Source organism: Vidua chalybeata, chromosome 1, assembly GCF_026979565.1.
Source record: "Vidua chalybeata isolate OUT-0048 chromosome 1, bVidCha1 merged haplotype, whole genome shotgun sequence".
NCBI classification, from domain to species: Eukaryota; Metazoa; Chordata; class Aves; order Passeriformes; family Viduidae; genus Vidua; species Vidua chalybeata.
The window spans coordinates 14,297,856-14,317,229 of record NC_071530.1 but is presented as its reverse complement, the minus strand read 5'-3'; the positions used below and the strand labels follow the sequence as shown (position 1 = coordinate 14,317,229).

The window sequence follows — 19,374 nt, the reverse complement described above, 5'->3', positions numbered from 1 at the left end:
TGAATTGCACTTTGGGCTCTTCAGACATAATAAAACTCTCAATGGCATTTGTTTGATACCTTCAGTTTCTCATTTTCACTAATCTTTTGCATATAGAGCACTGTATAATTTTTACTTATAGCAACACCTCAAGTACCTCCATGTAGATGATCAGTCCTTAGAAGGAATCAACTGAACAAAGAAACGGTTCTTGGCATGAAAGCTTTATAGCCCAAGATAGGCAAAAGCAGTTATTTTTACCCTATTTTATAACAAAAAATGCCTTCAGAATATAATGTACAGAAGTCTTTAAAGTACAAAATATGAAAATGCATATAACAATGAAGTAAAACTATTTTCACATTTCCCATGAATTAGTGATATGGCAAAACTCTAAAAAACATCTTTGAACTGCAGGTCAAATTTAAGATTAGAAGTGCTACCCTAAGATAGTTCTAAGATATTGCTGTGAAACTGGAATCATTCTTCAGGAAGAAACCATCAGATGTCCTTCATTTTGGATGAGAACAAAACCCAACCTGCAATGAACTCCTTATATTCATCTGTAGCAGAGAAAACAGAGGCCATGGGAAAAGCTGTCAGAATTCCTAAGGCAGAAAACCAGCACAGGTAATCCTGATGGCTTCTTGTATTTTCAGTGCAGTTCTAAAAGCCTTCCTTGTTTTTACTGTACACCTCTGCATTATGATCACAATCCTTCCAGCCACTGCTTACAGAGTGCCAGTAGCAAAAGCCAATGATGATGAGACACTGTGAAGAACTAAACAAAAAAAAAATTTTGACATCAATGCCGCTTCTTCTACTTCCTAGGGAAATTACACCTCCAAGGTGGCTTCAAGGGGCACTGGCTGACCCAGTGTACTGCCAGTGCTTGGAAGACAGTTGTCACAAATTCATGTGTAGAGGGCCTGTCAGATCTAATTGACATGGAATTACATATTATTATATTTGAATAACAATATAGTGCAAATGATCAGAAAAGCTACCTACTATATGAAAAAGAATGAATGCCATTTTGTCTGTAAAAAGTAGACAGACACATGTATCTGAGGAATCCTTGCTCCCTTTTTTAATAGTAGTCTTAATAGCAACATATAATAATGAAAACTGATTTATAAAAGACATCACTATGGAGTACTGACACATAGACATTAGGATTCAATAGGCATCTAGAATTACATTGAATCACTGTCCTTTGTAGAGCAGAGCTGCCTGTGATTGAATTTTGACTGTTAATTTAAAACACATACTGATATTCTTTGTGGGAGAGGAGAGAGGAGTGTACAGTAAAACTTCACGTTGTGAGTGTCCTTTATACAATTTATGTCACAAATTGCTTTACTCCACTACAAAGAGAAGGTATAATAAATAGTAGTTAAACAAAAGAGGAGCTAAGATGGTGAGCAGAACAAAATCTGCCTAACTTATTTTAAAATCAAAATAAACATTGCAGAAAATTTTTAAAAGGATGTTCCAAATGGCAGGATGTTCTGAAGTTTCTTGTACCAGAAATTATGAGAGGAACTGTAAAAAAACCAGCAAAAAACTCCCACAAAACAACTCATCTCACCCCCATAAAAAGTAGAAGGATGAAAGAAGTATGAAAGAGAAAGATGACTTTACGGAGTAAGCTTGAGTAAGCAAGCCCATGGACAAGAAATACAAATTGGATCTTGAAATGGAGTTCTGCATCGTTATTTGATGATTTGTGATTCTCACTCCTTTGAGTGCTTGAGCTAAAGCACTCAAAGGGGGAAACATTTTGCACACTCAAAAATAGCTGAAATTGGGTCAGTCGAAGAGGAAGGAGTTATGGTAGTCTTTGTGAAAGCAGCTGCAGGCATGAATGACAAGATCATGTTAAGAAACAAGGTGATGTTTCACCCTTTGGACACATTCTGTTGTTATGTTTAGCCTGTCACTGCTCTTTCTTCTCTGAAACGCAGTTGTTTGTTTATTGAAAGTCACGACTTTAACCAAATGAAACGATGTGTTTCATTTCATATAACAGGGCTGTTTCTAATCCACGTTCCTGCTGTGACTCATTATAGCATCCTGTCCCATCCAGCTCTACTTACAGTTAAAAACACTACATTCCAGCATTAACATTTTCAATTCCTCAGGCTCCAAAATCATGGGATTTATCCTATTCTTTTTAAAGAAGACTTCTGCTTTGGAATAAAGTTTATTAAATATATTGAGTTTTTAGGAAGGATTATAATTATGCCACAAGAGATTTGAATTCTAGCCCTCTCCATTCCATTAATCTTGAAAGTTAATTTCTGGTGGTGATGAAAACTGAGGATGGGCTCAGTGCATTAGTTAGCACACTAGTTTTCTTGTCAAACTGCTAACTTCTGACAATGATGGCAAGTGCCTGTATTAGAAAACAGAAAGCCATGCAGCAGACGGCGCGCTGCTTTGAAAGCATATGGCATTATTTTTTCCCTCGTTGAGCCACAGTGTAGAAGTACATGTCAAAACAACATCTATTTTAAAAAGAAAATGGTAAGATCCCATTGTTGATTTACACTCCCTTCACACTTTATGATGAAGTCAAAACTCATGGTAACAAGAGAAAGGAGATGACTGCAAAGGCTGAATCCATTTAGTTTTAATCCCCCAAACAAATGATGAAAAGTGAGAAAATGCAGACATATTCAGTGAGATTAAAACAGGAGAGAATGAAGTCCAATATTTACCAAATGCACTTGGAAAAGCTGCATCCATGGGCCCACTCAGCTTTTCCTTTAAGGAAACACAGGCTCCTCCAATGGATGAGTCTATACAGCAAAACAGCTTTTACATCTAATTTTCAAACTAACACAGATGATATATGGAGCAACTCCCAGGATTCCCATCTGCCAAGCACCACAACAATTTGCCTTTTGAGGGCACGTTTTGATACATGATTCCCTGGTCATCTCAGTACTACAACACCAATTTGTGAACAGGGCTGCATGCCTACTCATTTCCTCAAGGAACTGGGTAGCAGGACTAAGAAAGTGTTGTGCCTTTTGAGGCAAAAATGCATTTTGTGAGCAGAGATAACAAAATGGGATGGAAGAATTCAGTGGGATCTGGTGTAAATAAGCTAAACCCCCAGTATAATTTAGGTCCTGAAATGCATACATCCAAAACCAAATCAAAACAGATACATTCCCAGAAACTCTTCTGGGCCACAATTATTTTCTTCTCCTTGTAATCTAACCCAACAATTCATTTGGCCCTCCTCTGGAAATGTCTTCCCAAGCAACCTCCAAGATTCTTCCCTTGTGAGAGTACAATAGTACTTCTCACTTGGGATGGGATAAGGTGACCAAAACTTCATCCCTTTCTTTTGGAGAGACTTGGATCAGATCATTACAGAAAGCCTGTGAAACTCTCAAAGCAATCAACAGGCAGTTGAGAAACACAACAGAAACCCCATTGAGCTGAGTAACACCATTCTCATTCTATAGCTCTGACAGAAAGAAACAAAACAAAAGTAATTCAAATAAATTTGTCTCAAATAAGTTTGTTCACTCTCAGTTTTACAGTTTGGCTTTTTAGAGTAGATTTTAAAATCCCATTGCATGGGATTTTGCAGTAAGTTGTGGGCCACAGATGCACCAATGTTGCCAGGAGTCAAGCCTGAGCTAACTGTTGAATATGCAAACCTTGCTGCCAGAGAGGCAAATGTCCTAAGGCCAGCTCTTGCCGTCAGGCAAGACAGCTCCCACAGCATTCCTTCAGGGCTGCTACCCTTGGAGTCCTCCTACTTGGCTTCACCCCAGCTGCGTGCCTTTTCTAGGGTCAGATAGAGATGTGTAGAAATGTAATGCAAACTTTTTTTTTTTTACTCAACTTTTCTTTAGTGCAGTTTTCGCACTTACCTTTATCTTTTTCTTGCTGGAATCCATGATCATTTTCCAATCGGATCCATTGTTGCTGTAGCCAATTTTGAATTTTTTCATGAACACTTTGTTTTCTCGGTGCTTGCCTCCTTGGACAATTATGCCCCTCACTATTTTTTCCTCACCGAGGTCTATTTGAAGCCATTCATTTGTGTATGGATGAGTAGTTGGTGGCAGAGCCCAGCCGGAACGGCTCGTTATGAGACGAGCATTTTCTGGGATCCAGTTTCGATCTACTTGAGTAGATGCAGTAATCTGAGAGTCAGGAATAAGGCCAGACACCATACCCAGCATCCCAGAACAAGGATAATCTACAGAGAAAAAACATCCACATAAATTAAATAGGTATTCTGAACAAGCACCAAAACAGAAACAGGACACATCAGTCAATTCAACTATCACAACTGATTACTTATCTATTTCTTATATTCAAATAATCTATTGGATTTGTATATAATTTTCATTTGTTCAAACTTGCACATCTTAGTTTTAGCAGGAAGTACCAAAATACCACAAGTATTTTTGGCTTGGTGGGAACCAAAAGGATCAGAAAATCCTATTCTATTCTTGTTTTCTATTCTTCTTGCTAAGGCAAAGAGTGTAGGGCCATCTGAATTTGTGAATATTTCCTCAGAGAAAACTTCCAAAACCAGCCAAAACCTGGTTGCAGATTACTTAATTTTGGTGAAATTGGAAATGGAAATCTTCATACATTAAAATATAATTTACTGTTGCACTTGAGATTTTCCTAATGCATTTTTTTTTTGTCTCTCAGACTTTTTCAGGTGACACAGAAACTAAATAGTTGCTTCTTTTATGATCCTAGATAAAAATAAATTAGAAGTACCTGGTAACAAGAAATTAAGAATTCTAATATACAATGAAACAGTAGATCTGATTACTTACATCTAATCTCAAAAGATTTCATAGAATGACTTGGAATTCTCTAACAAAGTTATCAGTAATCTTATTTTCTTTCTGTATGGAAACCAGTTCTAAGAAACATTTTCAAGACTAAAGAAACACCTTAAAAGAAAAAAAAATATCCCTAAGTATTAAAAATGAGTGCCATTGAACTGTATTAAGTACTAAAAAATGTGCTAGAAAAAATAGCTTTCTAAAGTCTAATAAATCATTATAATTTTCTTTCAACTGTAAGTTGTATTTCTGCTTTAAAGATCAAGGCACTTCCACTGCAGAGAAATTATAGAAAACTTAAAACTGTAAAAAAGATATTTCTAAAAAACTTTTGACAGGTAACTGTGTGATATAAAGAAATTGTATTACAATACTGATCATGGCTGGGAACTTGACTAGAAACATCATTATTTGCACAGACTTCAGATCTAAGTGTTTGTACCTTGCAATCCTTTTAAACTTAGTCACGTGTGTTTGTTCCTTGAGAAACCTGCTGAGAGCTACCTATGAATAGCAGACATAAGAGAGAGGGACTGGAGTGTTAGAAGGGAAAAAAATGAGATGGGTATTTACAAAATATCTGTGTATTTCAGGAATTTTGCATGAAGCTGTAAAGTGACTGCAATAAAAGTAATTAAAGCTAAAATATAGTGTCATAAAAATATTTAGATAACACTGGATGTTTTGATTGTGGTGTTTTATTGTCTTTTTTTTTAACATTTCTACATTCAGATCATGGTGGAAATCATAATCATGAATTTTACTCATAAAAATAAATCCCACAGCATAGGCACAATAAATCCCCCTGTTTTTATAATCTTTCCCAACACCTACCTGTTATCTTGCAGCCATACACTTCAAATCTCAGTGAAACTCCATTTTCCCAAGACACAGGTCTAATTCTCACAAACCGTGTTAAAACTGGTTTGGCAAAAGCTCTGTAAACAACATCAGTGGGATTGCTATTCCCTTGAAACACCTTTGTGTGGAAAGAAAAAGTATATATTTGTTAAGCTTTCACTTAACTGGTGTTTACAGTTCTGTGTTTTACAGACAGTTTTGATATGAGGTCTAACCAGGGTTGGCTGTGGTGGTTAAGACAAAAGACTTGCATGGGAAACTATTTCATTAATCTCCTTACACAACTTTTGCAGACAGATTTGCTTTCCTTGGGGAGGAAAGAAGATGTAAGGTGTTCAATGATACTAGAAAAGTTGTTCCTAATGCCCAGATTTATATGCAGGAATGACAAACACTGGTCTTCGTCACCCAGCAACTTCTGTGTTCTGCAAGAACCCCCCCAATGCCCCACTAAAGCAGTTTTATTTCTTGTACACTCATAGAATGATGCAGAAAGCTAAAGAATCTCAGGCTCAAATTAAAGATCTGGATTTCAATTAGACCATGTAAAAATCCTATATGGTGTTATGATAAAAATATATATTATTTTGCTGACCTTGGGCTTAAGATTTTTTAAGGTGTATTGAGCAAACCTGGCTTTGTTAACACCCTGTTTTCAAATCCCTTTCAACAAGGTCTCAGAATTTCTTTCTCCTTGCATACTGAGATTGAAGTCTATTTAAAATCTGTGTAGCAGGCTCCAAGATTTTCCCTGCATCCCCCGAGGCTGGCAGTCAAATTAGATGAACAATGAGACTTCCACCAGAAGCACATGACTGTGCTGTGCTTTCATGTTGAGGATCCTGCAGACACACTTCTTCCTAGCCCAGCCAAAACCTTGCAATGTTCCAGTCCAAAGAAGGTGATTCAGCTTCCTGCTTCTTCCTCCCATAGAGGGGACCAATTTCCTGTTGTTTTCCATGGATGCAGACCCCTCTCCTTTTATGGGAGATTCTCCCATTTCTTACACACACTGTCCTGCTTTCCTGTTTGTTCCTTACAGTAGCTGCATTAATTTGGAGCGGAGGCCAACAGCACACAGCTGTCAACTCATAAGGATCAGTTACAGCTCAAGTAATTTAACATCAGAGTTTCATATCTAGTAAGAGATTTTTAATGGAACTGCATTTCTTTCCAGCAACTTTTTTTTTTTTCCTGTGAGGACCTGCTGTAGTTTTCTCAAAGTTTGCATCTGACAGAGAAAAGAAGTCTTTTCTCAAAAGTACACAGATTCTTATATGTAGTTAGTGCAACACTGGTGTATGGCTGCCTTGAGACCTGCAGCTGCAAACTTTTAATTTGAATTAAAATATCTGGGAGGGAGACTGGTGCATATGTTTTTCTTGTCTTGATCAACAGCAAAATACTGCCATTTTAGAAAACTTATTTTTTTAATGAACCCTTTGTACAAGTGACACAGGTTTAGGAAATGTTCTCACTAATTAAAGACAGCATGTGCAAGAGAAACTCATGTAAAATACACTTTTGGAGAGTTTACAAATTGAAGCTGGTAATGAAAATCAGGCATGGTCTGATTTTGAAAGAAGCATTTGTTCAGATTACAGAATCCAGAGTCAGGAAACCCTGTGTCTCATACCAGCCACTGTGCTGGCCCCTCTTGTGACTTCGGGCAAGTCAATTATTGTATCTTTATATATATCACTGTACAGTGCCCACATTGTGTCATCTGAGTTTCAGAACTTCCAGTAAAACCAGGATAATACCTGTCAGAGAGAAGCTTTCAGTACTCATTTTTTATTGTTTTCCAAAGTGCTTCAAAAAAGCAAGATGTATTTGTTAAACACTGCTACCACATTGATTAGATAAATGTAGTGGACTTGGCATAGCACTTGCAGATGAGTCAGGGACAAACCAGTAACCAAATATTTAGAGCTAGATAGGGTTACACCGATAGAGTTTGATATTGTACAGCTCCTCTGTGTCTTTACAGAAGGGTCACAAAAAAGCTGTTTTGAAGGGAGGTACCACAGAACTTTCCCAATTGCATCAGCCCCTGGCAGCCTCTGGGGATGCTGCTTTCAGGCACATCCTGAGCGAGGTGGGAAGGGAGGCACAGCCTCACTGAGGCTATTCATGTGTGAGCTGGAGCAGAACTGACTTCTCAGTAATGAGCTTTATGCTCATGGTAGCAGATAATGACAATTTTTCTTATGAGTGTCTAAAGCTGTTTCATAGGGAGGTCACAGAGAGCAAATCTGCTGATAAATGGAAAGGTGATAAAAATCTATAAGGATGGAAAGATGTGCCTAATCATCTGTCTGCATGACCCCTATCACTGAGGTACTTGGAAGTCTAACAAACCACTAATCACCTGCTAGCAGTCCTGCATAGCCATGCACAGGGAGCTGAGGCACTGACACATTGCATATCCAGAGCTGCACTGCATACGGAGGACAGACACAGTTTTTGAAAATTCTGCATAATGTTTTTCTCAAGGTCACATAGAAAATCTCTGAGAAACAGGGAAACAGCAGAACAATCCAGGAAAAAGACACAAAATGCCTCAAATTATGGTGAGTTCAATACATCACCTTACACCATTTTCAGCTGCTCTAGGCTTTGCATAAACAATTTCTATGTCCCATTACTACTGAGACACAAGATGGCTTTTGGATTTGGGAAACTGTGCTGATCAACCTGACTAAACCTTATTCCTCTTTTTTAAATAGGTAATAACAACTAAACAGTTCAACAGACTATTCTTCAGCTGAAGAGAGATAAAAAAAAGAAAAAAAAATACTTACAACAGGCTTGTTTCCCTCTTTCAGTGTAATCCAGTCCTCTCCATTGGAGCTGACATCTACACGATACGTTTTCAGGTAATACTCTTTCTTTGTTTCTTTTGAGATGGCTCCTTGGGTCCCAATTCCAGAAACAAAGCGGAGAAGGCCCAGGTCTACCTGTGGAAGAGAGTAATTTGGAATGTGAGGACAACCAGTTCAGAGCATAACAACATTGCAGCAGTGGCACCCTCTCTACCTCACCCTGTTTTACAAAAACAACAAGGATTTTATAAAGAGCAAACTGCCAAATATTGTTGACAATAACATAGACATAACTCCTCTTTTGTAAATAGTGTTATCACTGTTTACAAAAGATGGGAAAATTTGCCTAATTAGCCAGGAATGTTATTCACACACCAGAGAATTCTGTTTCCTCTGTGAGGGAGGAACCAGAGACACCATCAGTGCAAGTGGGAACCACCAGACTGTAGAGGAGTTACTAGAGAAATTCCTCAAGGACCAGTCTGCTGAACAACCTTACTTAATACTTTCATTAAACACTTGCATAGATGCTAATGAAATTCTCTAAGGACACTCAGCTGCAAGGTGTTGCCAACACAGAGGAGACTCATGCAGTGAGACCTGAGTGACCCAGAGGACATGGCAGTAGAAATGGGGTGGAATTTACTAGGATAATGTCAAAGTTGTGCACTTATGGAATGATGACAGAAATTCTGCTAAAACCCAGAAGATCATCACTTGCAAATAGAAGAGAAGAATCCTAATGTATATTAGTTGTCACAAGATAATTACAAATCACTGTGTGATTTTGTGGGGAAAAAGGCAAATTAGTTGCTAATACTGTATGATGTATTTGAGGAAAACAGAAAGATGCATTAACACAAGTGTAGTAATTCTGTTCCAACTGTCAAATGCCATGAACTTCTATCATTAGAAAACAATGTCATTTTGAACTTGCTGGAGAAATGCACATGAATGTGCATTAGAGGTCATCTCACTTCTTCACTCCTCTCTCTCTCTTTCTCCTTCTCCTTTGGAAGTACATTGTCCATTACAAATGGACAAGTGATTTAGGTTAACCTTGCTCTCCCCCATTATTTATTTTTCATCCAGGTATTTTCCTTATCTAGTTCATCATGTGGCATCGAAGAAGTATCAACATATTTGGGAGGATGACATGGTGTGCAGGAATACAGCTATTCAAGTAGCTGGCTACTCAGTTCTGCTGGCAAAAGAAACCCTTATCCCAGTGCACAAGTCCAGTTGCCAAATAGCTGAAACCAGGCACAAAACTTTCTTACAGTCAGGTTGGTGACCACAGTTTTGAAACTTCTGCCGTTTCCTTACAGCTTTTTTAGCCATAATGACAGACCAAACAAAATCAAATTCTTCACCCTTTTTCTCTGCAGCTAGAACCTTCTCTTTGTTTCCTAAAGCAGGTAATTTAATTTCAGTGTAAAATGACCCTATTCACAAAATATTAATCAGTGTAATTTATTCCCCTAACTTCAGTTGTCCAGAGTTTAGTAGGGTAATAATAGGTTGAATTAACCTTCTCAAGCGAATGGCCCCATGAATGTCCCAGTCTTTTTCATTATTTCCAAAGTACGTAGGATGCAGAATATATGTGTCTTGTGTCCCACAGGCATCCTTTTTCCTGGATGTATGTCATATATCCAAAGGCACTGGAGCAGTTAAATCACCATGCTGTGCATTCTCTTTCAAAAGGCTGAAGGAAGTGCTATTGAGGACAGAGTGTCTGCTCTCTCAGTGCCCATGTCATATGCAAGGCATTTTGGAGTCCTCCAACACAAGAATAGCAGCCTTGTGTGTGACAGATAGAACTGGCTTTCAGGGCAAAGCCCCTGCCCCAGTTTGTAAGGCTCATAAAGTCTATATGTAACATTTTAGCCTTTGTCTGTAGGGATGAAATACTGCAACATTTTGTTTTTGTGTGATAAAAAAATTTCAGTCTTAAAAAAAAATAAATAAAATCCCAGCACCACCTCACAAAAACAATCAAGTGATTTAAAGTAACTGGAGAGTCTCAGATGTTAGATTGTTGCAATCTGAAAGTTAATGGGGGAATCTGGGCATCGTTGCTCTGAGCAATCTCAGCTTAACTTCAAATGCTCTCCAAGCTGTACTCTGCTGATTGTAAAGTGTGCTGCACTGAGTTATGTCCAATACCACATTCACTTCCAGGCTGAAGTGCACTTGAAAATCTGGAAGTCTGAGGGAGCACAGAGCTAAGTTATTTAAATGATCTGCCTCTCTTACAATTTGAAACAGCTCTTCAGTTTTGAAATGATTAGGGTCCCAAGACTGTACCATTCCAACTGATTTGAAATTATTCTAGTAGAGGCTTTTTAATATACAGTAAGTACTTCATTGTGAATAAAGTCAAGCAATGGCCTTTTACAAGAGTTCTGAGTATTTGAAGCCAAGTTAAAATTTAACATTGGTGGCTTAGGAAGATTTGATTATTTGATGCCTGACTTATCAATTGCTACCAGTCACTGACAATTCAGGCCTCAGGCTTGTCCTGTCAGAAAACTTCAGGCCCCCAAATTTTGCTTGGTCCTGAAATCTGGGATTCAATACACCTTCTTAACTCCAGAGCACTGAATATCCTACAGCATCTATCTTCTATCTTACTGCCCAGGATTAAGTCCCAAACACACAACGGATATAGACATGGACTTTCATGCCTAGAACCTGGCAGAACTCTCTCACTGGGAGAGAGGGAGACTCTGAGAGGACTTCTGATTTATTGCCTATAAGTAAGGAAGGGAAGGCAACCTCATTAGCACTCCTGGCTCCAGTAACTGAGAAGACATTAGTGGAGGAAGGAGAGCTCTCCTTGTTAGGGAGCACATCTCTTCACATGGGTGTTCTTTCTCTCCAGGTCAGCAAATCTTTATGTGCTCTTGAAAACTGGAACTATGTCAACAGTGGTCCTCTCCTGGAGTGCCTGGAGTCTGACAGCTCGAGTGCTCAGCACAGCTTTAAACCCCTTGCAAAAGCAAGCTGTGACCCCAGACCTGCTGCGTGCCAGGGGCTGTTTGCTCACAAGCTGATAAAAGAAAGAAGAATAACATTTCTCCATTGGTGTTTTGTGAGAAAGAAGCAGTGCAAACAAGAAAGGTGAGATTAAACAAAAGAGAAGCAGAAGGACCTCTTGGAATTTTGAGTACTAACTCTGTGTCAGTGAAAAAGTCCAGGAGAGAGGTAGGGCTTAAGGCATTTACTTCCCTTTGACAGTTCTTTGCAGTAGCCCCCGGAGGGGAGCTGCCCCTCTCCAGGTTCATGCAAACAGAATTACAACTGTGCACCCCTCCGTGGTGCCTAAGTATGTTTGCAAATTAAGCTCTAAATGTAGCAATCTTCTCTAAGTAAGGTGATAGAAATGAATTATGTAGAAGACTACCTCGGAAACTGCATGACACATTTTAATGGGCTGTTAAGCTCCCCCTCATTAATCACTTTGTGATGCATTTTGTTTTTGTTCCAATGGTTTTTGAAAGTTTGCTTTCTATAAAATGCAAAAAGTTGTCCAAAACACAGATTCTAAATGTCACTGGGACTGTACAGAACTGAGGTTCAACCTCATCAATTGCTAGTAACAACTGGATCCTGAAGGTACCAGAGTGTAGCTGTGATAAGACACAGGTCTTCTCTATTTTTCCCAGAGGAGTCAGTGCAGAGGAATAGCTCTGGAACAGCTGTGTCACCAGACAGGAAGTCTTTTGCATCTTGAAGGCTTCTATCTAGAGAGTCCACCTCTCTGTATAAGTTCCAGTCCACACAGTATGTCCTCTCCAAAGAAGTCTCCAAGTGTTAACGTGACCAAAGGTAACCCATTTTTCTCAGATGCAGGCTACTCCAGCTATGATTGTAATATAAGTCTTTAATAACTAGGTTTTTGTTTTTTCCTTCTTGTCCTTTTTGTTTCAAGAACTTGTGTTTCATGTTAGAGTGACTGTGAAGAGATGTGGTGTTGAAATACAGTACTTTTGAAGATGAACATCAAATGCATTTCCCCGTAATTATTTGACATTTAACGTTCTGCACATATGATAAACAAACATCTGGTATTTATTCTAGAAAATGCAAGTGGTTTTGTAAGTTATTGCAAGCCTTATGGCTGTGATCTGAGATAGGCAGCTGTCTCCAAACCTGAAATCTTCACATTTCGTTTCCATGACCAGACTTTCAGCTTTAACTAACAGCAGCATGTTTCAAGTTGTTTTTTTTTTTTTTAATTTTCACTTTCATTCAGATTAAGAAGCATATCTGTCTTGAAAAATGATGCCTAAGGGCCTTATCCAAAAACACAGCCTTTGATAGTTGCCTGTGCTGCAATGTGAACATTATTTGAAAGTGCAAGTCTGGGAGCAGACTTTCCTACAGGAAATACTACCAACTTAAAAAAAAAATTAGGAGCATCTCGAGTGTTTTTTTTTTCCAGGAGAGAAATGTTCATGTTTTTTTTTTTTTTTTCAAAAAAGCCTCACTTGTTCCCATTTCTAAAATCAATTTATTTCCTACAGAAGCATATTACAAGGCACTAGCTGTTTCTACATATGAATTACTTCCTCTGTATTTTTTCTACAATATCTCCTAGCATCCAGGAGAAATATTCTTATTGCTGTATTCCTATCTCCAAAAAATGCAGGTGGGTGACACATTTTTAAGACAAAGATATGCAAGGGGTGGCATATGCATTTTACTTGAGACCAGTTAAGGAGAAGGAAAAAATAACATTTAGCTCTGCACCGTGCATCATGTAGCAAATCTGAGCAAACTGCTGGATAAAGAATGAGACACAACATACACTGCTTGAAATTAATAATGCTTCTTCCTGTTGTCATACATAACTAGGTTGTAGTATGGAAGACCTTATCTTCAGAATGAAAATCTGCCTTGTTAAATAAAATACAGTCATTGACAGAGCTGTAGCAAGGGAACAGTTGTGCCAGCTTTTAACACTCCTACTGTAGGTCTGTTCAACAGCCTGAGAAAATAAAGTACTGAGTGCTGGAGTTTGATTAACAACAGGAAGCTTTTTGTTGTGGGCATCTCTTGTGGCTTGAAAAGCTGTACAATCCATCACTTGACACAACATACCAAAGCAAATATTTTTAGAGAACCGTGTCATTTCCCTAGATAGCATACAGTGCTCTGAGTCAGATTAACTGTTGTGATGCTTCACTGTTCTTTCAAATATTTAATTAAACAAGAGTTGATCTACTTTCTTAACACTGCTGTTGATTTGGCCAATCATGCTTTCTCATGAGGTATATACAACTATGACTTAATTCCTTAATTTCTTAGATTGTAATGCTAAATAAAAATGGGGCAGGCTCCAGTAGAAATTCTGAAAATAGTCTAATTAGTTTGGTTGGAAAATTACTTCCAAAAGTCTTCGTTCTTGACATGAGTAGTCATTACAAGAACACAACTCCTTGATTAATGACAGGTTGTAAATATTCATCCTAGATTTAAGTGAAAATAGTTAAGCCTATAAACTACCTCAAATCTTTGTGCAAAACTCTCAGTGATACTTGCAGCAGCTCCATAAAGAAGGTGGGGAGAAAATATTGCTCTTATTAAGATCTCTCCTGAAGAGACTTTCTTATTGACCTTGACAGCAACATCCTGAAATCCCCAAAAGGGAAAGCAGCTAATCACATGCTCAACTTGTAGTCTGTGCCTAACAACTGTCCCCAGTCAGCATGTTTTACTAAACTGATGCTTATGTGACTTGGCAAAATGGGGAAGCATGGAAGAAGAGATGAGAAAACATTCAAGCCAAAGACATAGGAATTTTTGGCAGCAAAAGGGAAATGAACCTTTATTTAGCAGTTGAAATATATATTTCTCACAATCTTCAAATCTTCTGCGCAAATCCCTTTCTGCAGAAGAAAAAAATCTAAGTGTAAAGATTCCCCCAACTGAAAACAAAGAATAGAGTCAAAAGATGCTATCAAGTTGAGCTACTGATGCTGTGGTCACAGAATTAAGTACAGCAACTTTTCTCAGAAGCAGATCATCCAGTTTCTATTGGAGAAAATTTAGGATAATGGTGAAAAACTATGACTGATAAACATAAGAGAACCTCAGTCATCATTATGAAGCTGATTCAAGAAGGAAAAGATGCAGAAGGCCTAAGAAAAATGAAATCCAGAAACATAAAGGAAAAAAGAAAAGACAAGAAAAGAATAAAAGAAAAAGCTTCTGTGTCTCTGACAGAGAAAAGATAATGCTTGTGTGGGCTGTGTTGCATCTGGATTCATGGCACATTCTCCCACTCTTATGTTAATTTTTTTTTTTTTTTGCATAAATCAGAAGCAACTAATTAAAAAAGAAATATTTAATTCTGACATGTTCTTTGAACTGGTGTTCCATCTGGTTCTGTTTGAATAGTAAAATCTGCTGTAGTCATAAAAATTGGCAAGCAGCACTCTGGTAAAGAGAAACAAAAGAGACTCAGTACAGCAGGTTAATACACTAGCATTTTAACTGGAGACATTTGCAGAATTCAGCAAACCAAATCGCTCCAGTATGGAAACTATAAAGATCAAATGGGAAAGAGAAATGCAGTGAGGGGGCCGGGAGCAGCGCTGCCAGCGGCACTGGAGCCTGGTGTGACAGTGGCACCGCAGCCCCGTGTGACAGTGGCACCAGAGCCCTGTGTGACAGTGGCACCAGAGCCCCGTGTGACAGCGGCACCGGAGCCCTGTGTGAGAGTGGCACCGCAGCCACATGTGACATGGCACCGGAGCCCTGTGTGACAGCGGCACCATAGCCCCGTGTGATAGCGGGGCCTGAGCCCTGTGTGACAGTGGGGCTGGAGCCCTGTGTGACAGCGTCACCGGAGCCCCGTGTGACAGCGGGGCCGGAGCCCTGTGTGACAGTGGGGCCTGAGCCCTGTGTGACAGTGGCATCGGAGCCCCGTGTGACAGTGACATCGGAGCCCTGTGTGACAGCGGGGCCGGAGCCCTGTGTGACAGCGTCACCGGAGCCCCGTGTGACAGCGGGGCCGGAGCCCTGTGTGACAGTGACATCGGAGCCCTGTGTGACAGCGGGGCCGGAGCCCTGTGTGACAGCGTCACCGGAGCCCCGTGTGACAGCGGGGCCGGAGCCCTGTGTGACAGTGACATCGGAGCCCTGTGTGACAGCAGGGCCAGAGCCCTGTGTGACAGTGGGGCCTGAGCCCTGTGTGACAGAGGCACCGGAGCCCTGTGTGACAGTGGGGCTGGAGCCCTGTGTGACAGCGTCACCGGAGCCCCGTGTGACAGCGGGGCCGGAGCCCTGTGTGACAGCGGCACCATAGCCCCGTGTGATAGCGGGGCCTGAGCCCTGTGTGACAGAGGCACTGGAGCCCTGTGTGACAGCGTCACCAGAGCCCTGTGTGACAGTGGGGCCGGAGCCCTGTGTGACAGTGGGGCCTGAGCCCTGTGTGACAGTGGCATCGGAGCCCCGTGTGACAGTGGGGCCGCAGTGCTCACCGGGCCAGGCGCTGCTCCCGAGAGAGACGGGCTCGCTGCGAGCGTGAAACGCGCCCAGGGCACACGCAGGGGCTCGGAACCATCCCCCTGCCACTCATTTGCAAGCTCCATCTCACGCATTCATGTGGGGCTTTGATGCAACGCCATCGTTATTCAGAAGACTCAGAAAATACCTTTTTCCTAATTTATTTTTCTTACTTGAACACTATTTAAAACCTGAACACCAAGATACAATAAACTCTGATAACAAAGGGAGGAAAATGTAATCGTATTGGGTTTTCTATAGACTCTGGGATCTAAGCAATCAGCATCTTATGCCATTCAAATCCTCTCTGTAGCAATGGAGAGAAAGGTTGATTAACTCCCAGTGCTTTAGAAAAAGATTGTTTTACATCTTGCAGGAACATATCTTGCTGTGAAATATTACTTCTTTAAAATGAAAACCTTTGCTTCAGCACTACATTAACTTGCAAATGGATAACCTAAGACATATACAATGACTTGGTCAAAAAAAAGGAGGAATGTGAATGGCCCCTTTCTCCAGCTAAGATACTTAGGAACCCTTGCTGAGCAATAAATGAGTCAGGAACGTAATACTTTTAATTAACGTTTTCTGAATACTTATTTGTAATTTACATTTAATTTTAAACCTGAGCTTAATCCTCTGATCTGGAATGAAGGCAACTATTTAGTGCAGTTTGAATGTGACCTTCTCTGGTTTGTGTTAGAAACTATAGAAAAGAGAAACTCTATAGCAATACTTGCAGAACCACTCTTTTCTGAGAGAAGGACATAATTGTAGGACTTTCTTTCCCCTAAGTGTACTGAGCAACTAATGCACAAATGGGAAACAAGTAATCCAAAGCTTCTCATTCAGCCTTCTTCACATATGAATAACCAGATTTTGGGCAGAAAAAATTGAATTTTGCCTATTAAGTTCTTTTGGTTTTTTGTGCCAGCTGCTGTCCTGTCAAAATCAGGAGGAACAGGCAGAAGGGCTTGATTTATAATTGTGGTATTTTGAGTATAAGTACAATGCTACATGGGTAAACACACAGTAATAACTTCTGCTTCCTGTTTCACAGCATACCTATGCTAATGGCAGGAAGATGCTAAGCAAGGGATGATATGCTGTGTAAAATTAAACCTCTCCTGTCTCAGACAGCACACCTTGACTGCATAGATAGATCTGACTGTGCAATCACTGTGTTCAGTGTCAGTTCCACTGAAATAACTGGAATTTACTACACTATTTTTGAGAGTTCAGGCTTTGGGTTTTCTATAAAAAATCACAGCAAAATGAGGACAAAGTGCCAGTGTCTGTGATATAATACTTTTTAAGCCTAATTTCACTGGAATAGGTGTACAACCTGTGTCACATGGAAATACATGTATTTTCTTTTGATCAGCTTTCTCATCTTGGAAAATCAGCACAGTCTCTTTAAATCAGTCATTCATCCACAGGAGTCTGCATTCATTTATTCTCTGTTAAATGGAACTGTCAGTTTTGTTGCATCAAAATTCGATTTTCTATTTCATACACATTGTATATGATGATTTTAATTTACTGCTGGGTCACCAAGCAAGTCACTGCTTTTTTAAAATACGAGTTTCTGCTACCTTCTAGAAAAATGTCAGGTAGCTACAGTTAGACAGTGTGGTGAGGGTGCTGTAAATGTGCAGTGAAAAATGAGAGACAGACTGCACATGCAAAGGTTATTTCACTTTTTCTGGTATGTTCCTCACAGCTCTGAGGAAATGAACACATGTAGATTAAATACTTGTGAAGCTGTGACTTGGAAAACCCACTGCTGAGAGTGGTGCTCTTGTCCTGTGCCAGAGAAGGAAGTGGGACAGCAGAAGGGATGCACAGGTCACTGACTACCAGGATAACTTCCCCCAGGTGCTAAAGCAAACCTGGGAGACTGGCTGCCCCCAGCTCTGTCCTTCCCTCAGCAAAGCACGCTCAAAATTCAGGCAGGAAGATTTTATTTACAGGGTTTCTTTGGCCAGATAATGGTGCCTGGTTTTTGTATCCCCACTCTACCTATCTAAAAGTTACTCTATCTGCAGTTATGTAAAGAGAAAAGCTATTGATTTTTAAGTGCTGTGGCTTTTGAAAATAAACACAGGATGTATTTTCTTAGTTAAGCATATCATGAAAAGGGGGAACCCTCCTATGGAGTCCTAATTTTAAAGGCCTGGTAAGAACATTAAAAATTATTCTGTGCTATGTTAACCCTTCAGTTCATTGCCTGAAGTCAACAGTATTTGCACTGGAGAAGAACCAGCTCCTGTGTCTGTTACGGCTGAAAGACACTTTAGTCTTTAGTACAATAATCTATAACCTAAATGCAACCAGTTAAAATATACCCTGGTCTGATATGTGATGGGACAGATTGATCCTCTCATCATCTTCAAGAGGATCAACACCAGAAATGAGTTTAGCCTGAAGTGTTCAACACAGAATGCTGCAATGAAGAGAAAGACCAGACTACACAGGTACAGCTGGTTGGTGAAGTTATGTGTAAACAGTACTTCCCTGGTGAGAAGCCAGTTGTGCCTGAAAACAGGGGAACTGAATCTCAGATTAATGTTTGGTAAACTGTATTTTCTCTGCTAGCAGCTTTTGTTTACCAGTCAGCTTTGGAGGTTATTCTGATACCTTTTAAAATACTTTTTTTGAAACCTTAAATGAAAACATTAGAAGCAAAGACAAAATGAAATTAAGTGTTCCTTTTTTGAAATACATTTTTTTTTCTTTTTTTCTGTGGGGGCAAGAAGACAAATTGCTTTCTGAAGGGCAGGTATTTACCACTTGGGAGAAATCTCATTTATCCTTCCACTCTACCTATTTTGCTACTGCTGTGAAAATGTCACCTAATGGGCAGAACAGAATTGAACTGGGACAGAAAAGCAGGATGACACAAGGACAGGAGAGGTAAATAATAGCTCAGCAACAGAAAATCTGGAGCCTGGATGCTGGGATGGGGAAGGGCCCATAGGACTCATCAACTCTACAGCTTCATACTACTGTGCAGATGTGGAAAGAGTGAATAAAAAAATGCACAATCGTCTCTGCCAAGCACTCAGCAGCACACCTCTCATCTCCAGCCCAGGGTTGGCCCCATGAGAACAGAGACCTTTAGCTCAGTAATAACTCTGCTTATTATAACACACCTCAGCTGTGTGTTCTTACCCAAGGCTCTGTTTCTAGCCACTGCCCTTAGTCACTTAACTTCTAGCCTTGAGCTTTACCTCACCCTAGTCTGACACCTGCCTAGTCTCGTAGATTAATTTATTTCTGCCAGACTCAGAAAAATCTCCCTCTGAGATACCTTCCTTCACATCTGCACAAGGTCCTGGCTGTGGTGTTTCTTA

The 19,374-nt window shown here is 39.8% G+C and overlaps 1 protein-coding gene across 2 annotated transcripts in view; it reads right to left on the bottom strand.

Annotated features, from left to right (window-relative positions):
- The window catches only part of NRP1 (neuropilin 1), a 113,602-nt gene that overhangs the window by 25,279 nt on the left and 68,949 nt on the right, over positions 1-19,374 (bottom strand). For both annotated transcript variants that reach the window (XM_053947876.1, XM_053947884.1), the window contains exons 7-9: positions 8,480-8,635; positions 5,649-5,793; positions 3,876-4,207 (exon numbers count right to left, since the gene is read on the bottom strand). In XM_053947876.1, the coding sequence (XP_053803851.1) occupies positions 3,876-4,207; positions 5,649-5,793; positions 8,480-8,635 (633 nt within the window). The remainder of the gene's footprint in view (positions 1-3,875; positions 4,208-5,648; positions 5,794-8,479; positions 8,636-19,374) is intronic.